This window comes from Sylvia atricapilla, chromosome Z (assembly GCF_009819655.1).
Source record: "Sylvia atricapilla isolate bSylAtr1 chromosome Z, bSylAtr1.pri, whole genome shotgun sequence".
NCBI classification, from domain to species: Eukaryota; Metazoa; Chordata; class Aves; order Passeriformes; family Sylviidae; genus Sylvia; species Sylvia atricapilla.
In genome coordinates this window covers 68717667-68735107 of record NC_089174.1, presented here as the reverse complement: position 1 = coordinate 68735107, position 17441 = coordinate 68717667, and the positions used below count along the sequence as shown (strand labels likewise).

The 17441-nt window shown below is 42.1% G+C and overlaps 1 protein-coding gene across 2 annotated transcripts in view; it reads left to right on the top strand.

Moving 5' to 3' along the window:
• Positions 1-293: 293 nt before the first annotated feature.
• Positions 294-17441, top strand: part of PDZD2 (PDZ domain containing 2) — a 136255-nt gene continuing 119107 nt past the window's right edge. Inside the window, exon 1 of one of the 2 annotated variants that reach the window (XM_066339623.1) lies at positions 294-932. In XM_066339623.1, the coding sequence (XP_066195720.1) occupies positions 454-932 (479 nt within the window). In that variant the 5' untranslated portion in view covers positions 294-453. The remainder of the gene's footprint in view (positions 933-17441) is intronic. The other variant, XM_066339624.1, reaches the window with a different exon arrangement.

Below are 17441 nucleotides of genomic sequence, written 5' to 3'. Positions count from 1 at the left end.
TGGCAAGCCGCAGAAGGAGAGCGGCCGGGCCGTGCGAGCCGGCCTTGGCCCGCCGGGCCGGGCGCCTGCCGCGGTCCTGGCACTTCTAACCACGCTGTTTTACCCTTGCAGGACGAGACGCTGAGGTGATCCTGCTGGGAAGCACGCCTTGTTCCCGGCGGAGGGAAGACACCGGCGGCAGGCAGACCTGGATAGCCGCAGACGCACGCAAACTTGACCTACCCGCCTGTTCGTAGGGCCGGCTGCAGCGCCTTGAAACCAGGCATCCTTCCTTGACTGTGTTCTTGGTCAGCTGGAACACCCCAAAAAATCTCCGTGGGAATAGATGGAGCTTGCTTTGGACCTGCAGCCCCACTCCAGCATGTCCCCAGGAGCTGCGGGGGGCCACGGCAGACGACCAGGGAGCCGCTCGGGGCCGGGGCTGATGCCGTGAGGGGATGCCCAGGGACAGCGATGCCCATCACACAGGACAACGCGGGGGTCTTCCTCCCCCTCCTGTGCCAGTGGCTGCAGAACAGCCGGCGGGAGGGGGCCGAGGGAGCCGAGCAGCAGCTCTGCCGCTCTGCCGTCCAGAAGCTGAGCGAGTACATCCAGCTCAACTTCTCCGTGGATGAGAGCAACCTGCAGTCAGGCAGCTGTGGGGCTCTGGATACCGAGATCTGCACTATGTACCTGGCCCAAGAGATGAGGAAAAACGAGGTCCTGGGCTTGAGCTTTGGGAATATCCCTGCTCTGGGGGACTATGGGGAGAAGCGTCGGGGAGGAAAGAAGAGGAAGGCGCCTAAGGGGCCTGTACTCGATGTCGGATGCATCTGGGTGACAGACTTGAAGAAGAACAGCCCGGCTGGGAAGTGCGGGAGAGTGCGCCTGAAAGATGAGATCCTTTCTCTGAACGGACAGCTGATGGTCGGCGTGGACGTCACCGGAGCAAGGTAAGGGTGGAAGAGCCTCCAGCAGCAGCTGCCTCTGGTGCCATATGGTGCAAGTCACAGCTGATATTGATGGAAGTCCAGGAGCAGACATTTTGACCTTTGCTTTCCAGCCTCCGAGAGAGCCCTGGGTTTGTTCTTAAGGTCTTGTAGAAAATAATTAACAAAAGCAAATTGATAATTAGCCTACATGTGTTACTCATGCGCTGGAAAATAATCAGGGGTCACTGGGTCAAAAAAATACGTATCATAATCATCAGAAGGGCTCCACTGGAGCCTTCCTGGGTTTGTATAAAACTGTTTCCTTAAGCAAAAATGAATACGGACACAGCAGCACTGGAAGATGTTTTTACAGGTGCTTCTTATTTTTGTTGAATTATTTCAGTTGAGGGAAGCATTTTTGACAGCTAAATGTTGTCTGAGACTTTCTCAAAGCAAGACATTTTTGTGTTTTCTAGTTTGGAACAACTTCATTTTAATAAATTCTCTTTGATTTTAATTCATTTGCTCTCTTCGGATGTCTCCTGACCCAGAAAACTTGAAACCTTTAAGAGTTCAAATCAAAAATTAAGACTCTTGCTGTGATATAGATTATTCTTACGGTGGTTTTTTTAAAATTCAGCTATTCCATGCTGTAAAATCAGTTATTGACCCAGTTTTGCTCTTTGTTGGTAGACCTGCTCACATTACCTCTCTGCAAAGGCAAAAACCTTTCTCTGCTGTAGATGAGGAGGTAAACGTTCATTCATCCTTGAGGTTACAATGTACCTGAAGGCATGAAATCCTCCCCCTCTTGCCAAAAGAGAATTTATTTTGGGGATGGATACTTTTGGAAACCAAGTCCTAGAGAAGTGATCCCAACAGGCAGTGAATGTGGCGGAAGTCTGGGTTGATCACCACTCCCAATTCTGACACGTGGCAGAATAAAAGCAGTGACTCAATGTGTGGGTGCTGGGCAGCTCAACCTTATGTGGTTTTACAGGTATGAAAGCAACCCTCTGTAATTCCTAGCTTGTAGTTCAATGAGTGTATAAATATTGATACTGTGGCAGTATCAACCAGTGGCAACTCCAAATTTGAGAGTGTTTATGACAAAAGACATTTAGTTAGCAGTTTCCCCTTTGTCAGATGGCACTGTTTCTAAACACAGGGGAATTGCTTGCAGTGGGCAGCAATAATACTATCTTATTAAAAATGCAAAATGAGAGATAATAGCCAACGAAGTTGAAAATATTTGGATATCCATACTTTTTGGCCTGTCCCTGAAGGCTTAATTTTGGGCTTGTTCCTTTTGGAAAGCTCTGTTATGAATCAAACAAGCTGTGACTGCAGCTAATGGGAACGAGGTGTTCCATTTTCCTTACTTTTTTTTGATCAGAAGGCAGAGTTTTGGTAGTGTGGGCCTAGTGTTGTTCTTAAAATCCTGTTTTAGAATATTATACATCCAATTTAGGCCAAAATTTAGGACATTTCTTAGTCAAAACCTGTTTTATTTTCAGCATCCAAAACATCCTCACTGAACTTACTGTTGACTGCTATTTGACAGGAATGATGTTGATGGATGACCTTGGCAGCTTGAGTTTGGGACCTTCAGGATGCTCCCAGTTTGGAGAGCTGGCTTTTGCCTATCAGGGAGCTGGCTGCCAGCTCCAATCCTATGTTCTCATATTGTTCATCTGGAGTGCTTGAGGATGATTTGAGAGTCTTTCACTAGCTTTCTCCATTGGGGTGCTCAGAAATGACATCATTCTGTCTAGATTTATAGTAGGTTGAAAGGCAACATCAATTTTCCTTCTGCTTCCAAGAAGAAGCTTTCCTAGAGTGATTCCATATTGCTGCTATGGTGGAAGTATTTTCCTCTTCCTCTTGGTTTTTCAAAGTGTTGGGGCACATTAAATAGTAATTCTGACTCCTTTTCTGACTGCCTAATTATTCTCTGGCTGAGTGAGAAACACTTCCAGGTTGATATAAGGGGCTGTGGGTGCTCTGCTTTGTGGTGTGATTTACTTAGTGGAGCCTGCACATGGTCAGTGAAAGTAAATTACTGCCTTAGCTCGTGCAGCACCAAGCTGGATTGGGCAAGCAAAATCACTGCTTATGTGTTTTTTCCACACCTGCCAAGTGTTCCAGGGCAGCCCCATCTTGCCTGATGAAGAAGTTTTTCCCACTGATCTAGGGAATCTCCTATAGGGATCACACTGATATAGGGAATCTTCTGATTTATCCCCTTAAGAGTGGAGGATTTGGCATGGGGGATCTCACAGCCCTGCCATTTCCCACCTCTGCAGCAGGGTTTGCAGAAGTGTTCTCCCATACTCTGGGCTTCATGTAACCTCAACTCCAGTTCCAACCTGCCATCCAAACCCTGCCTGTTATAAGGGGCTAAACCAATACATCAGAAAACAAGAGAGAAGAGATGAGGGCACACAGTCCCTTCTGCTGGCTGTCCTATGGATGTGGTCAGCCTCTAGAGGATGAAGTGGTAGATGACTGGAGCTGGAACAGATTAGGCAGCCCTGGACAGACAGGGCTGTTTTGGCACCTGCCTGGTGTGTGTAAGAGGTCCTCACATCTGAGAGTGGTGATGGGGTCAGATACAGTAAGAGAACACAACACTTGCTGGAGGAGCCAGCTGTGAGTATCACTCATCTCTCTGTCTTTGCTAGGAAAGCTGAGTATGACTTCTTTAAAGAAAAGTTATTTATTTAAATTCTACCTGATTTCCATGTAAACAGCAGAGATGGGCTGATTATTGCTGATCTTATTTCTTTTATTTTTTTTTCTTTTCATTTAGAGAAACATTATGCAGTAATAAAATCATCAAAGCTCTTTGCTTAACAGGGTATTATTATATTAGAGAGGAATAATGTAGGTGGTGTCATTTTTGGTGATGTTAGTGACTGAGGGAAAATTATTACTCTCTTTAGAGTTAGCAAATTGTGTGTGTCTATCAAACACAATTGCAGGGAAATGAGCTGTATTGGAATACTGAACAAAGGTTAGTCAAAACTCTGCATATTTATTTATCTTCTGTCTATACAACTATATCTCAAAAATATGTGGGTTATGTTGCCCCAGACAACTTCCCATGTATGTTGGACCTACTCTAATCAATTTGGGCTATTACTCACTTATTGGAGGGAGGCTGTTAGTATTTCTGCAGATGACAGATGAAGCCTTCATTTCATTAACATAACTGAATGGGGCTTCATTTGAGCAAGTCCTGGGAGCATTGCAAAAAAAAAAATAAATTATTTTGTCATGAATATAATTCAATTTGAAACATGTGATTATGAATTTCATCAAGCATAGCTGCAGTGCTTGGACTGCATGTATATTTAATCTTTAAAATCAGTGCTAAATAGATTTCCAAATTCATTCTTAAAAAAGCAGAGTAAGATACATTACCAGTGACGACAGTGTGGTAGAAACATGAAGTATTATTATAATTTTGTCATTGAGAAAACCCAACCACTCCTTCAAAAGAGCATCTTTCTCATTACCAAAAATTACCAAACATTGCCATATGTGAGAATATAGTCAAAGAACTGGCTGGCTTCTTTTTAACGCTCAAACTGGAGTTGCTTCCAAAAAAATGAAGAGAGAAATGTTTTGACAGTCATACCTTTGCACAGTGCTTTCTTAGTCTCTCCTCTTCAGTCAGTGTCCTGGGGGCAGTTGCTAAGACTCCTCCTCAGAATAGATATGGCATGCCAAATTTTAGGGAAATCAGTTTATTCTCAAAGATGTTGAGAAAGACCTTCAGGAATCAGGTCTGCAATGGAGAGGGATCTTCAAGTGCCACTACTGAAGGCAAAGCTTTTACTTTACCTGAAGCTGAGAGCTTTCAGTAGAGCCAAGTTCTTTCCTGAATGCTTGCTGCTACTGCACATCTTATGTTCATACCTCCAGGATAGCTGGAAATTTGAAGGTAAAGTCCTGCCCCTCCTCACAGCTCAATGCCATTAGCAGGTATGTGATATATGGGCATTCTAAGCACAGTCTTGCCTCTCTGTACGTGCTAGCAGCTGATTACAAAGGACAATACAAAATGCCCAACAAAATTACAGGTCCCAAAATGTGCATAGCACTTTCCTATGTAGCAGTTATTAACAGTCCTGGGCTCTGCTCAGCCAGCTCTGCTGGCTCTCTGCTGAGAATCTTGACATTCTTTGTCAAAAAAAGGGTTCTTGCTGATGCTGGAAAAAAAATCATGCAGCTCCTGGCTGTAATTAGGGACAGATTCTGCCCTGAATAGGGGTCTTCATGAGGGTAATCTTCTTTGTTCTCTTGTTGTGAGGCCTGCAGACAAGGAGCAGACCTGTACCTGCAGACCAGTGCATGTGCTGTGGGGCTGGGAGCTGTGAAATTTTTGCTGAGTCCTATATATTTTTTTTTTTTCTCAAAAATCGGAGTGTGATTTGAAAACTCTTTTTTCTGAAGAGCACAACTTTCAAGGCACTTTTCTATCGGGATCCCCTTCCCTCAGAGGTTTGAATAGAATTATTTTTTAAAAATAAACAGCTTTTCTCCTGCAATAGAAATATTTTCTTGCTGGGAGAAACATCCTTCCCCTCTATATGCAGTTACTCTTTGATATTCAAGTGGTCCAGTTCTGCATTTTCCATGGGGCACTGCTTCCTGCCATGCCATGTTGAGGCATTGTCACTGCCTCAGGAGGCTGGCTGTCCTTGCCATGACACTTTGTCCCTGTCCTGGCAGCTGCAGTTGTCTCTGGAGCATCTGCAAGATTTTGCTATGCTGTGCTACTCCCCAGTTTCTTCAAAATGCATCCATGTGCCCCTACTGATGTGTATGCATGGGATAGATACTGTGTGAACCAGGATCAAGGGCTGCTCTGCCTCAGCACATCAGCTGCACCCCTCAGGCCATTTTTTTGGTACCAAAACCATTCCTTAGTAGGGTTGGGGGTGTATGAATGCCTGTGTTATGGTGAAAGGGGGTGGTTCAGGTCTCTCTGCCCATGATGGGACTGTGTTTCTTTGAAGTTTTGGGGGATTTATCTTCCTGGCAGTTCAATCGCCTTTATAAATCCTTTTTATTACAGAAAAATCACACCAAGAAAATGATCACTGGTCATCACAGAAAGCTTTGTCTCACAGCACCCTTACCTCCCAGGCATGTCAGGTTCCATGGATTGATTGCACTGTTTTACTGTGTTTCCTCACCTCCTTCCTAAAGCAAAAGTGCTGCCAACACAGAGTGCTGCTCAGTATAAGCAGTTGCTTTGCCTGGTGTTAGTAGGGCCTTCTCTTGGTCATGTCCACAAGAAAATATTTTTGTTTTAATAGGAAAAATAATGGAAATTTATCCTGTCCCTTTGCCCTTGGCCAAGGGGCAAACATTTCTGTGGGAGCTCCTTGTTAAAATATTAACAGGATTGGTTACACAGCAAAAAACAAATACAGTGGTCCTGGAGACTACAGCCTCCAAATGCAGTCTGAGGGAATAGAATTCTCATAGCTGACCTAAAAAATACCCCCAACCTGTTCTGGAATTGCATTAGTTTCCTTTTTTATATCATATTACTGATCTTCATGCTGCTAAGTGATGGATTAGGGTACAGAGGTTGAGACCTGGAGCTTGTTATCGTGGGCAAGGATGAGAAGTCTGTGCTGACGTGCCCTCCAAGCTGTCTGGTGCACAAGTCCTGAGGATGGAAAACAAGCAGAACACAGGGATTTTGGCTGAGTGTTCTCTCATCCAGTAGAGCTGCTGTGAGCTGGGATACAGTAAATGTCTGCTGAACCTGTGCAAAATGAGAGAAAGCATATGGATGTCTAACATTTGCAAGGCACAGGCTGAATCTCACTGTGCTCCGGAAGTCTGGAGCATGCAGTCCCCTCTGAAGCATGGCTGCTGTATTTTTCACTGATAGTGGATATAAATCCCCTACTTGATAGTGGATATAAATTCCTCCCTCTCCCCTCCCTTACAATATAGCAAGACTAAGAAACTAAGACAGAGATGTTTTTCTTCCCTTCTTTTATGTTTCCTGGAAGGTATGAGCAGACATAGCCACACGTGTTGAGAAATAAATTGCTCTGAAGAAATGAGATTAATTCCAAATCCTCTCTTAAGAGCCAAAGTCTTAAACAGAAGGTCACTAATCTCCAGACTCAGCAGAGATCATTTAGCTGGTTTGTCCTCTTTGCTTTATTAATCTGAACGCGTGCTCACTTGGTTTCACCTCCTCACCCTCTGGTTCTTGCTGTCCCTCTCAAGGTCCCCATGTCAAGCCTTTGTGGAGGCACAGCTCATTCCCTTGTAGCAATGGCCATTAGCAACATCCTCAACAGACTTTCTGAACTCCTCATCAGCCTCAAATTTGCATCTTATTTATCTTCTTACTCAGATTAATTTTATCTAAACTCCATAGGAAATGATGGAAAGACTTCCACTGATTGAAATACTTCACATCCTCTATGTGTTTGCATATTTGTCCAAAAAGTTAGGTATCAATATGCCTGTCATTGCCTTCTACATAGTGTCAGCACTGAACAGAGAGATCTGGCCTCTCTAGAAATAATGGTACTCCAGAAGCATACATGTATAACTAGGCAACATTCTCAGGGTTATCTGCCAAAAGTGCTCCCAACCCTGCCTCTGCATGATTGCTTTTCAGAGGCATTGCATCAGCCTTGAAAAGACTCAGACAGGGGTTGTTGCCTGAGGAGGTGTAAAAACTTCAGGGGCTATAAAGAGGAGTTTTTCTGTGCTTTGTTTAAATGAGCTGTGAAAGTTCTGATTACAAATCTGCACCTTGCTGCCCAATGTATGGCTGTGCCTCTCCATGCAGTTCAGACCATGCTGTAATTACAAGAGAACAAGCCCAGTGTTTGGGAAGGAGCTTTGCCCTCTCTGCCCTTCCTTCCCTGCTCATCCACTGTGGGAACAACCTGTTTTGGTGAGTCAGCCTTGCGCCTTGTCATTTACCCTGCTACCAAAGTGCCAGTGGGATGCCTTTTACATCCTGAGTGGGATTTTCAGCCTGACACACAGCAAGCATCCCATGCTCTCAGGTCATCTGGAAGTACAGTCAGGGTGCAGCAGAACTGAGCTAATTGGCAAACTGCTGGAATGTGCAAAATAAGAGTTGCTTTTTTCCACTGCTCAGCCAAGTAACAGGTGAGGCCTTCAGCCACAGCATCAGTTATATTCATATCCTCTCCAGCAGTGTGTTTGCTAGCACAGAATGTTTGCTAGCGTTTTAGCCATCAATAATTAAAAATACAGATGTTCAAAGACACAAGCAGTTCTGTGCCCATTATTCCTACTCTTTCTATAATGCTTGTGCCCTTACACACCAGTTTGCCATGTGCAGTCATTCACAGCGTCTTCTAAACTGTAAATGTGACTTTCTCTTCATATTTTGGGAGCCTGCACAAAGAAGGCTGTGGGCTAATGACTGATTGTCTTCAGACAGAAGCTCTGAGCTGCTGCAAGAGGAGGAGGTGTCTGGAGCCAGGTTACTGAGTGACGGTGAGAATTGTGAGAGGTTGTCCTTTTCCACCTCTACTGACAGATGTGCTATGAGCCCTGGAAAGGCACAGCTTCTCCAGTCCTCATTCAAATACTTTTTTTTCTTACAGCACTGGGGTAAGTGAGGAGCATTCACATTCTTAGAATGTTTTCTCATTCTTAGAGTGTTTTAGGGCTACTCTGCAAGCAGGCCATGATCATACCTTCTTGCTAACCTCTGGCTGTGATGGTTGCTGTCCTGGAAGATGGGCTAGAATTGAACTGTGACCCTGCAGGGCTAAAAGCGTTAACAGTGATGTCAGCTTAAAACCCACTTATCACCTGTCACTTGGAATCTGACCTGGACTGGAAAGGACAGGAGCAGGGAGGGTTGAAAAAAGCTGAACAGGAGACGGTTCCACAGTCAGAGGCTCAACATCAGCCTCAGTGAGATGTTTTGTCAGCATGAATCTGACATCTGTGGACATAAGTGAAAGGATAAATACAATAAATGTAGGTGAGATCAGCAAAAAGACAGATATACAATCACAGAGACAGCTGTGGCAATGGATGGCTTTTGGGATGGGGTTTTTTTAACATGGAAAACTCATGAATTTTTTTAGCTGATGTGACATTTGCCTCCAGCTCGAAGCAGTACCACATGTTCCTTAAAACTTATTTTTCTGTCTCCTTTTAATCAGATGTGGGCTAAGAGGGGAGCAGTGTATGTACCAACCACAGGCTCTGCAGTATCGCTCACTGTACTTGCTTCTTTCTCTGGATAAAATATATGATGGTCAGCAAGATCACCTAAGCCTCCAAAGGAAAACATGTTTAACAGACAAGAGGGAAAAGATAAGCTGGTGGGCACTGCCACAGTTCAGGAATATTTGTAACTTCCAAAACAGAGTAAGAGTAAGGCAAATGGTGATTATTAGCAGCAAACTTCACCCCAGAGCATCCAAGACTCAGGAATCCCATCCAGCTGAAGCCTCTCTTAAAACAATGTGAAAAACTAGAGGTAGATGGAAATTGATTCAGTCTTTTTCAAAATAAAACAGAATTGTTGAAATGTGACTGAAAGATACTACTGTTTCAGCTGATGCCTAAGACTCATTTCTATTGTTTAAAAAGGTGACAAGGTCTGATTTTAACCCTTGTCCATAGTAGGTACTATAGATAACTGGATGATCTTCAAGAAGACTCAAAAAAACGCACCAGCTGGCAAAATAAATGATTGATTAATATAGTAATGACTTTGACTTGTGTTTCCTATGCCATTACTTGATCACTGGAATAGGTTCAGGCTACCAGGGTAACAATTTGATGAAGCAAAAGTCAGGAAAGTCTTCCTTCCCATCCTCCTATAGTTTGACCAGTGTCTCTTTTTGCCATCATAACTAAAGAATTATTAAGTGCTTGCCAATTTTTCATAGCCTGGGCTATTTTTATTCTGGTAGCAAAGAGAAAAACACAGACATGTGGTAACCAGTAAACTTTGTGGTGCCATCTATCTGAATACAGAGCCCTAGGCTAGAGGTTGGGGAATTCTGTCTTGAAAACTCATAGATGACAAATGGAGCCAAACCAATGTGTGATGTTTTCACTGAAAATGGTTTCTAAAAGACACTAATTGTTCTGCTGAAAACAGCATTTCATGTTTTCATCTGTGGAAGAGTTCTGCTAAAAGAGATTTTTCTCGGTTTCCTCTAGAGGGCAATGTCATATAAATATTTAAAGCGATTTCTGGGTTCTGTCAACTGGGAATTTTAGCCTGTCTTATCTAGAATTTTGCAAGACAGCAGTGAAAATTGTTTCTTTACATGCTTTAAAGATGTGTATATACATAATATAATCTGATTCTCAGGCTTGTAGAGTGCAGTAGCTAATCACTTTAAGGAGCAAGAAATATGTTCTGCATTTTGGGTAGATTTGGCTATTCTGGAATATGAAGAGGGAACTGCTGATGAAGACCTGTCTCTCCTCTCTCTCTGAACAGCTTCAAGGACTTCTTGGAATTGCCCCTTATGTGACAACCATAAAAAAGATTATAATCCAGTTCTCTAAGAATGATGTTACTGGTTGTTGTTTATGTTGGTAGCTGGAACTTCAAAGCAGAGGATAAATCTAAATACGAATCTAAATGGTTCATAAGACCTAGGAAACAGAAAGGTATTGTGTTATTACTTATATCTATAAGAATTCATGCATGCATTCCTGGGTTCATTAACTGTATTTCTTGTTTGATGATGTTAGTAACAGCAAAATTTTCAAATTATTTGTCCACATAACCAGCTGCTAAAATTAGTAGCAATCAAAGGTGGTCACTCTGGACCATAGTAATTTAATTTAAAGGATATTTTTAGTAATTGTCATGTAAAAATGGTAACTACAGATAAAGGCTGTTTTGTTTTCCTCAAAGCCCAGGTGTAGGATCTGAAACACATTTCCATGTGCATAAATTTCTATTTTGCCACCTGTATCATTATCTTCTTTCCTTCTCCCAAACTGACATTAGTAAAAGAAAATTTTGCTCTTGACATTGCAACATGAAAATGGCTTTAGGGAAATCCTTTTACAATTTTGTCTCCTTTCCTCTCCTGATGACTGCAAGTCCTTTGGAGATTCACCATAATGGCTTTATTGAACTATCTTGCAAATCCCATACATTTACTGAATTTGTGGGTTAATATTCTTGATAAAATATTTTTTTCCAAAATAGTAGCAAGCAATCTGCAGTTGCCAGGTTCTCTAAATGAATAAACCTGTTAGTTTGTTTTTTCCCCAAACAGGAAACAATTAATTGAAGTGAAACACTTATTCCCCAAAATGCTTTCGTTTCAAAATAATGGCCCGTGAATACAAAAGCAGTAGTTGCATTGGCTTCAAAGCCAGCAGGCATTAGATAGCAAAGCAAGATTTGCCATCTACTTTTGAGTAATAGCAGCTCCAAGAAAAATCCGAGGTCTTCTGTAGATTTTAAAAGCTTAAATAAATGAGAATTGCTTTTAATTATTGCTGCTGGCCAGGCGGGACTTTTTCCTAAACTCTACCCTAACAGAAGTGTGATGAGCAGTTTGCAAATGTTAAGTTCCTGGAAAAAATTTTTTAGAGACCCTAGAAGAAACAAAATATTCTTAGTTTCATTTTTCCTACTTCATGAGAAACTTCGTGTTTGAACCTTGTATTCATCACCGCCTTCGTGTAGAGCTTGTGTTTATATCTCACTCTCTCTAAATTAGCTGACAGCTTAATGCCTAATCACAGGGGGATTATTCCTTGCCTGGCTGGAAAGAGCTATGTTTGGGGCTGTAGGTGTGTGGGGAGGTTGGTTCACCCTGGGCTGGGGCCTCTGTTTGTCGGTAGCCCAGGGAATGTCATGCCTGCATGGCTGCAGGTACTGAAGGAACCATCGAGGGTCACAGCTTCATCTTCTCCTTGCCCCCTCTGCCTTCCTTGTTGGTGGGCCCTGCAGTGCAGCTCTCTTGCTGCTATGCCTGATGTCTCTGACAATTCCTAACACTGTGGGCTTCACTGGAATGCCTTCCAACTCCACTTTGCTTCCAAATTTGCATATCTGTCCCAGCAATACACTAAATAGTCTGCTCCCGATCTAGTTTTCTATTATGGCCTGCATTTGGAAAGTAAGTGGTATATACAGCAGAGCAGAAAATTATTTCATAATCCAGTTTCATCATGATGGTTAAAAATACATGTTTAAAATAAAGCAGATTTCAATACTTCATCAGTTATGCTGTGGAGAAAGAAATAATTTTTAAAAAAGGTGTACATATGCCAAATGGATTAGAAGTTAATGGCTGGTGTGTGGAATTCTAAATCAACAAGGGTTTACACGGCTCTGCCTTTAAAAAGACTCTATATTAAGTAGTGGATGAGAAAGTGGAATATCAGTGCTTTATAAGAATGATTTTGTGGCTTAAATGCTTTCTCTGATGACCTGAGAAACAAATTATAAACTGTGGAAATGAATTTAGGGAGTGTCATCATTAAGAAAAAAAACATGCAAGTTAGAGAAGTAAACATCTCTCTTCAGACAGGTAGATTTCAGATAAGCTTCAAAACAAAAGAGGTAAATTATGAGAGGGTAGAAAAAAATTTAGGATGGAAGAAGGACTTTTAAATTCATTAATCCTGGCTGGATGAATAATAATCAAAAGTGTTTTGTCTAATATGTAATTAAATTAGATATCATTATCTGTTAAAACCATTCAGCCAGCTCTAATATCCAAGGAAACCAATCCTGAGTCCAGGTGCTAGCTCCCACACTCCCTGAAGTTTTTCTGGCCTGAGGGATATTCTCACATTTAATGATAGTATCAATAATAGTATTAAAGAATATGAAAAGTGATAGTCTCCCTTTTTATGTAATCTTCAACATGCAGAGGAGCACACTTGGGACCCACTGTCCATGTCCTACATCAGGGGAACCATGCGTGACTTTGCGAAGCCAAGTCAAGATCTCCTCCAGATTAAAAAATGTAATATACTGTGCTATATATGGAGTCATAAGCTGGTGTAAGAATCTGGAATGAACCCAATGTAAAGAACTAGTTTAAATTCCATGTAAAGTTTTGACTTCTTCACATTTTAGTGGCATTTGCTATTTGCTTGTAGCTCATGCTGCTCTCTACAGTAAGCCCATGATGATACTGCCTTTATCTTCCATTTCTCTTCCACATGCTTCTATTTTAAATCACTGACTTGTAAGTTATGTTTTCATAAACTGTATATGGCTTAGAGCTATGTATCTACCTCCTGTCAGGGCGCTACAACCTAATGGGTAGCACGTGGGGACTTGAGAAGTGTTAGGTTCTGGTCAAGCCTTTTCCCCACGCTGTGAACAAGTCATAGCGCTGGTGACAGGGAGGTGATGACAGAAGCTCACTTTCTGCAGGTACTTGAGGTCTTGCCAAAAAAGCCCTTTATTAAATGCTGGGGTTTATGGCAAAGTGTTTCTTTCCAGGTACTTGCTTGTCTGGTGCATGGTTATAAAGTCAGAGTACCTTCACAAGGGCTGAAATTCTTTGAAATATCTGTTTCTGCAGAAGTACATTTGAGCAGTACAAATAACCTTAGCTTAGGAGATACCTGCATGGTTATGAATTTAGCTATTATCCAGTCTTCCCAAGTGTCTCCAAGAGGCATCAGTGTACAAGAGCGAGACTTACTTACCTGTAGAGTTTCGTAGAATAATGACAGAATGGAAAAACTGAATTCTGTTTTTCCTAGGCCTCGAAGCCAAACCCGTGTCCTTTCCTGTGCCTAGTGCTTGTTTTGTGGGGAAAAAAATGCAAAAACAAAACCAAAAAATCCCCTCAGCCTTGTTTTTGGTGATCTAGCCAAATCAGCTGAAGTCTGATTTCCAGATACAGTATCTGAGATTTGTGGTGAATTGAGAAGGTCCAAAGCCAAGCCTGCTGGAGCTGCCAGTTTTCTGGTTGGAGTGCTTACTCCAGTTTATAAAACTTTGCATATTATACTTTACTGGGTTCTCTTTTAGAGCTGAAACAGTGAAAAAGTCTCACAGGCCTAAAGACTTTGGATGAGTGTTTATTAAAGAAAAAGGGGACACTTTATTGCTTTATTGGGAAAATGTGATTAAATAGTTTCCTATTTAACACAACACTTACTTTGTGAGAACTTCCTTGCAAGTATGAGCAGGCTAATTGAGAAGAAGAGGAGGATCGGGTATCAATGATAAGTGTGTGAGAAAGAGAAAAATAGGATTAAATACAATTATAGAAATTCACTGATTGCATGGCAGACTCATACTGGAAACAGCATGGTAATGCAGAGGCCATTCCCCTACCCCAGCTCTCAAACTTTACCCTCTCCTATGGTCATTTCAGACGTCCTCCTTGCTTTGTGGTCCCCAGTTTGCCAGTCAAGGGATATGTGCAGGAATGATGTGGGAATTTCAGTTGCAGACACAGAGAAGAGGTTTGTATGTAGTCCATGGCATACTGTTTCTAGGGTTCCCCCAGGCTCCTTTTCTGAGGACTAACTTGGTGCATGAAATGGGACAAAAAAGAGAATGTGAGGTTAAGCTGAGAGTTTTTTTTTTTTTTTTTTTTTGGTCACATTTTGCCACATGCTCTTTCTGCAACATTCATCAAAGTAGCCTGGAAATTATGTCCTGGAGAAATAGCTTGATTGAATATACAAGTTTTAAACTTAGTATTGCTCTTACTTCTCCCTAGGTTGCCTGCATATAGGAACTTTTAACCTTTAGATTGTGCCCATTGATCAAAATGTTCCGTGTCACTACTAAAGCTTGATTTTTCTTTTTTTTTCCTTTCAATTGATGGCAAAATCTGCTCCTGACTTAGAAGGAAAGCTTGGAACCTTACCAAATGAAAACCTGAAGCCAAAGAAGAGCATTTGTTGTTTGGAATACTTCTTCTTTCTTAGTATAATCAAAAGGCTAACTATTTTTCATCCCTTGTAAAATGGTTACATATTCATTGACAGGGAAGGAGGTGAATCCCAAGTATTAGACAGAGGAGCAGTTCCTGATTTTCGTATGTGTAAGCATTAGGCAAGGCAGATTGATTAACTAAAGAGGTGACTTTTGGTTTATGACCATGTAAAAGGAGAATCTAAACTGCAGGATGTGTTCTCAAATATGGTCAGCTACCACAGATTGATCCAAAAAAACCCATCACACCTCAAAAAAAAAAAAAAAAAAAAAAAAAAAAAATCTAAGGACCAGTCGTAAATCTTCAATACAACAAGATTAAGACCTAGCCTATGGAAAAATTCAAAAGGGATCAGAAATTAGAGAAGGATCCTGCCCGTGAAGCCCTTAGGCACAGTGTCTGAGATCTGCAATCAGTACCAGATGCTGCTGATACGTGGTGTGGACCTTGTAACAAAGAAATGCTGGACCCATTCAGCCCAAGCAGGAAGCCTTGCAGATTAAATTTGTATTAGTTGGAGCCTGTAGATTGCTTTAGCAAGCAAAATTGAGCCTGGGTGTTAAGATGATCTGGATCAAGAAACCTAAATTAGGTTTCCTCCTTAAAGAGGAATGAGCACATTTTGGCACCAGTTTTCATAACAGTTTTAGAAAGAAAATATTTGGAAACAGATGCAGTTTGTTTCTCTATATTAAATCCAGTCTGTGAAATAAAGCTACTCTTTCTGACTACACAAAATGGTCAGGAGACTCCTGGAACAAAATCCCCCCTACATTTTATGTATGTTTCAGGAAGACTCTTGAAACATTAATATGCGACCGGACAGCGCATTCTGATATGTGCTGGGAAGTACACACAGATGAAATGCAGGATGGTTTGAGATGTTTAAAGAGCAAACAAGATCTGGGCTTCCATTTGGAATATCATAAGGATCACAGCATATTACATTAATGGAGGTTATTCTAGCATAAAATGAAAGCCACAATCTCTGCAGCCCAGTCTAGGATACTGGGGAGAGTAATAAAAATTACTCCAGGGTGGAGCACAGGTTGCTGGAAGGGGCAAACTCTGTTTTAGCCTACATTATTTTTGTAGTTAAAGAGAAGGGGAAAGTGTTACTTTGATAGGAAATCCTAGTGAGCAAGTACCTATGGGCAATGAATTGGGAACTTGGGAAAGTTAATCCCTGAACTGGGAGCTTGCGTAGCCCTACCTGCTACACAAGTCCTGCTAGCTGGGGCGCTGCCAGTGCAAGTAGAGCCTAAGCATCCTGCTGGGTCTTTGCAAGGAGGCAAAACACTCTATTCCCTGGTCTGCTCTGAAACACACAGTGCCAGAACTTGTGTTACTCGCCTTGAGAGGTGTTGAGGGTCGGTGCACTCTCAGCAGCCTCCTTTAGCAGAGAGGCAGGCCTTGCTACCCCTGGCCCAGCCTTATCCTGCAGTGGAGGTTGTGACAGGGGCTGGGAACTGGCACCAGCCCTCCTCTCCATGGCCCTCCCCTCTCTTGTCTTAGGTTTAATCTCCCTTGTGTTTTTTCTGGGATGCATGGTCATGTTCCATTTTGTGTCATGGCTAAATCACTTCCAATGCTGCAAGTGAGGGGAAGCAGGGTGAGCCCCCATCCTGGAACAGATTGCCAGCAACACCTTGATGGGCTAGTCGCTCTCTTGCCCAAATCAATTTCCTCTGGTAGCTTTGGAAATCCCAGTATGAGACCTGGATAGTCACAGGTGTGCAGAACCCTTCCAACCTGCAGCAGCACCTTGCTACCTCCAGACTGAGGTTGTTGGGTCCAAGGTACATTTTTTTCCTCTCTGCTGACCCTTTGGGATTACAATGAGATGTACATAATGTTCTGTGTGTACAGAGAATATTCAGATTGCTGTTCTTGTGCAAAGGAAACAAGCACCCATGAGAACTGCATTTCCCTAGGCTGCTGAGCACCCCATGCAACATTTTACACTCAACAGAGCTTAGTTGAGTTAAAAATAGTTCTTGTTCTCAAAATATTTCTTGGTAGTAGAAATGTCCAAAGGATACTAGGTGAAGTGGTAACCTTTGGACATAACAGGGTAAGGAAAATCAGAACATAGTCTTTAATCCACCCCCCCCCCCAAAAAAAAAAAAAAAAAGTTTATTTTAATTGCACAGTATGGGAGAAAGTTTAAGAGCAGAGAAAAGTGCCATCACCTTGGGGAGGGAAAGAATGGAATTTAAATGGAGATCTAAGGGTGAGTATGTAATATAAGATATTACATCTTTGTTAAGTATTTTTTTCCTTCAGTGCTTGAAAGTTTATCTGGGAGAAAATGTCTGACTGTGTGTAGTGGGTGAAGGTCTTGCTGGGAGTCTTTGAATTCAAGGCAGGGTAAAGCCTAGCTTTTCACTTTTTATTTGATTTTAGAGGGTAATGTAATTCTAAATTTGGCCCACAAGTTATAATTTCTAAAAACAAGCTTCGATATGTGTTTCCACCCTGGAAAAAAACACTCTTAGTGATACCAGATTGTTTTGAGCAAATGCACATTCCTGTGCAGAGTCTCAGAACTGGGCCATACACTGTACAGAACTGAATGTATTAACTGAAC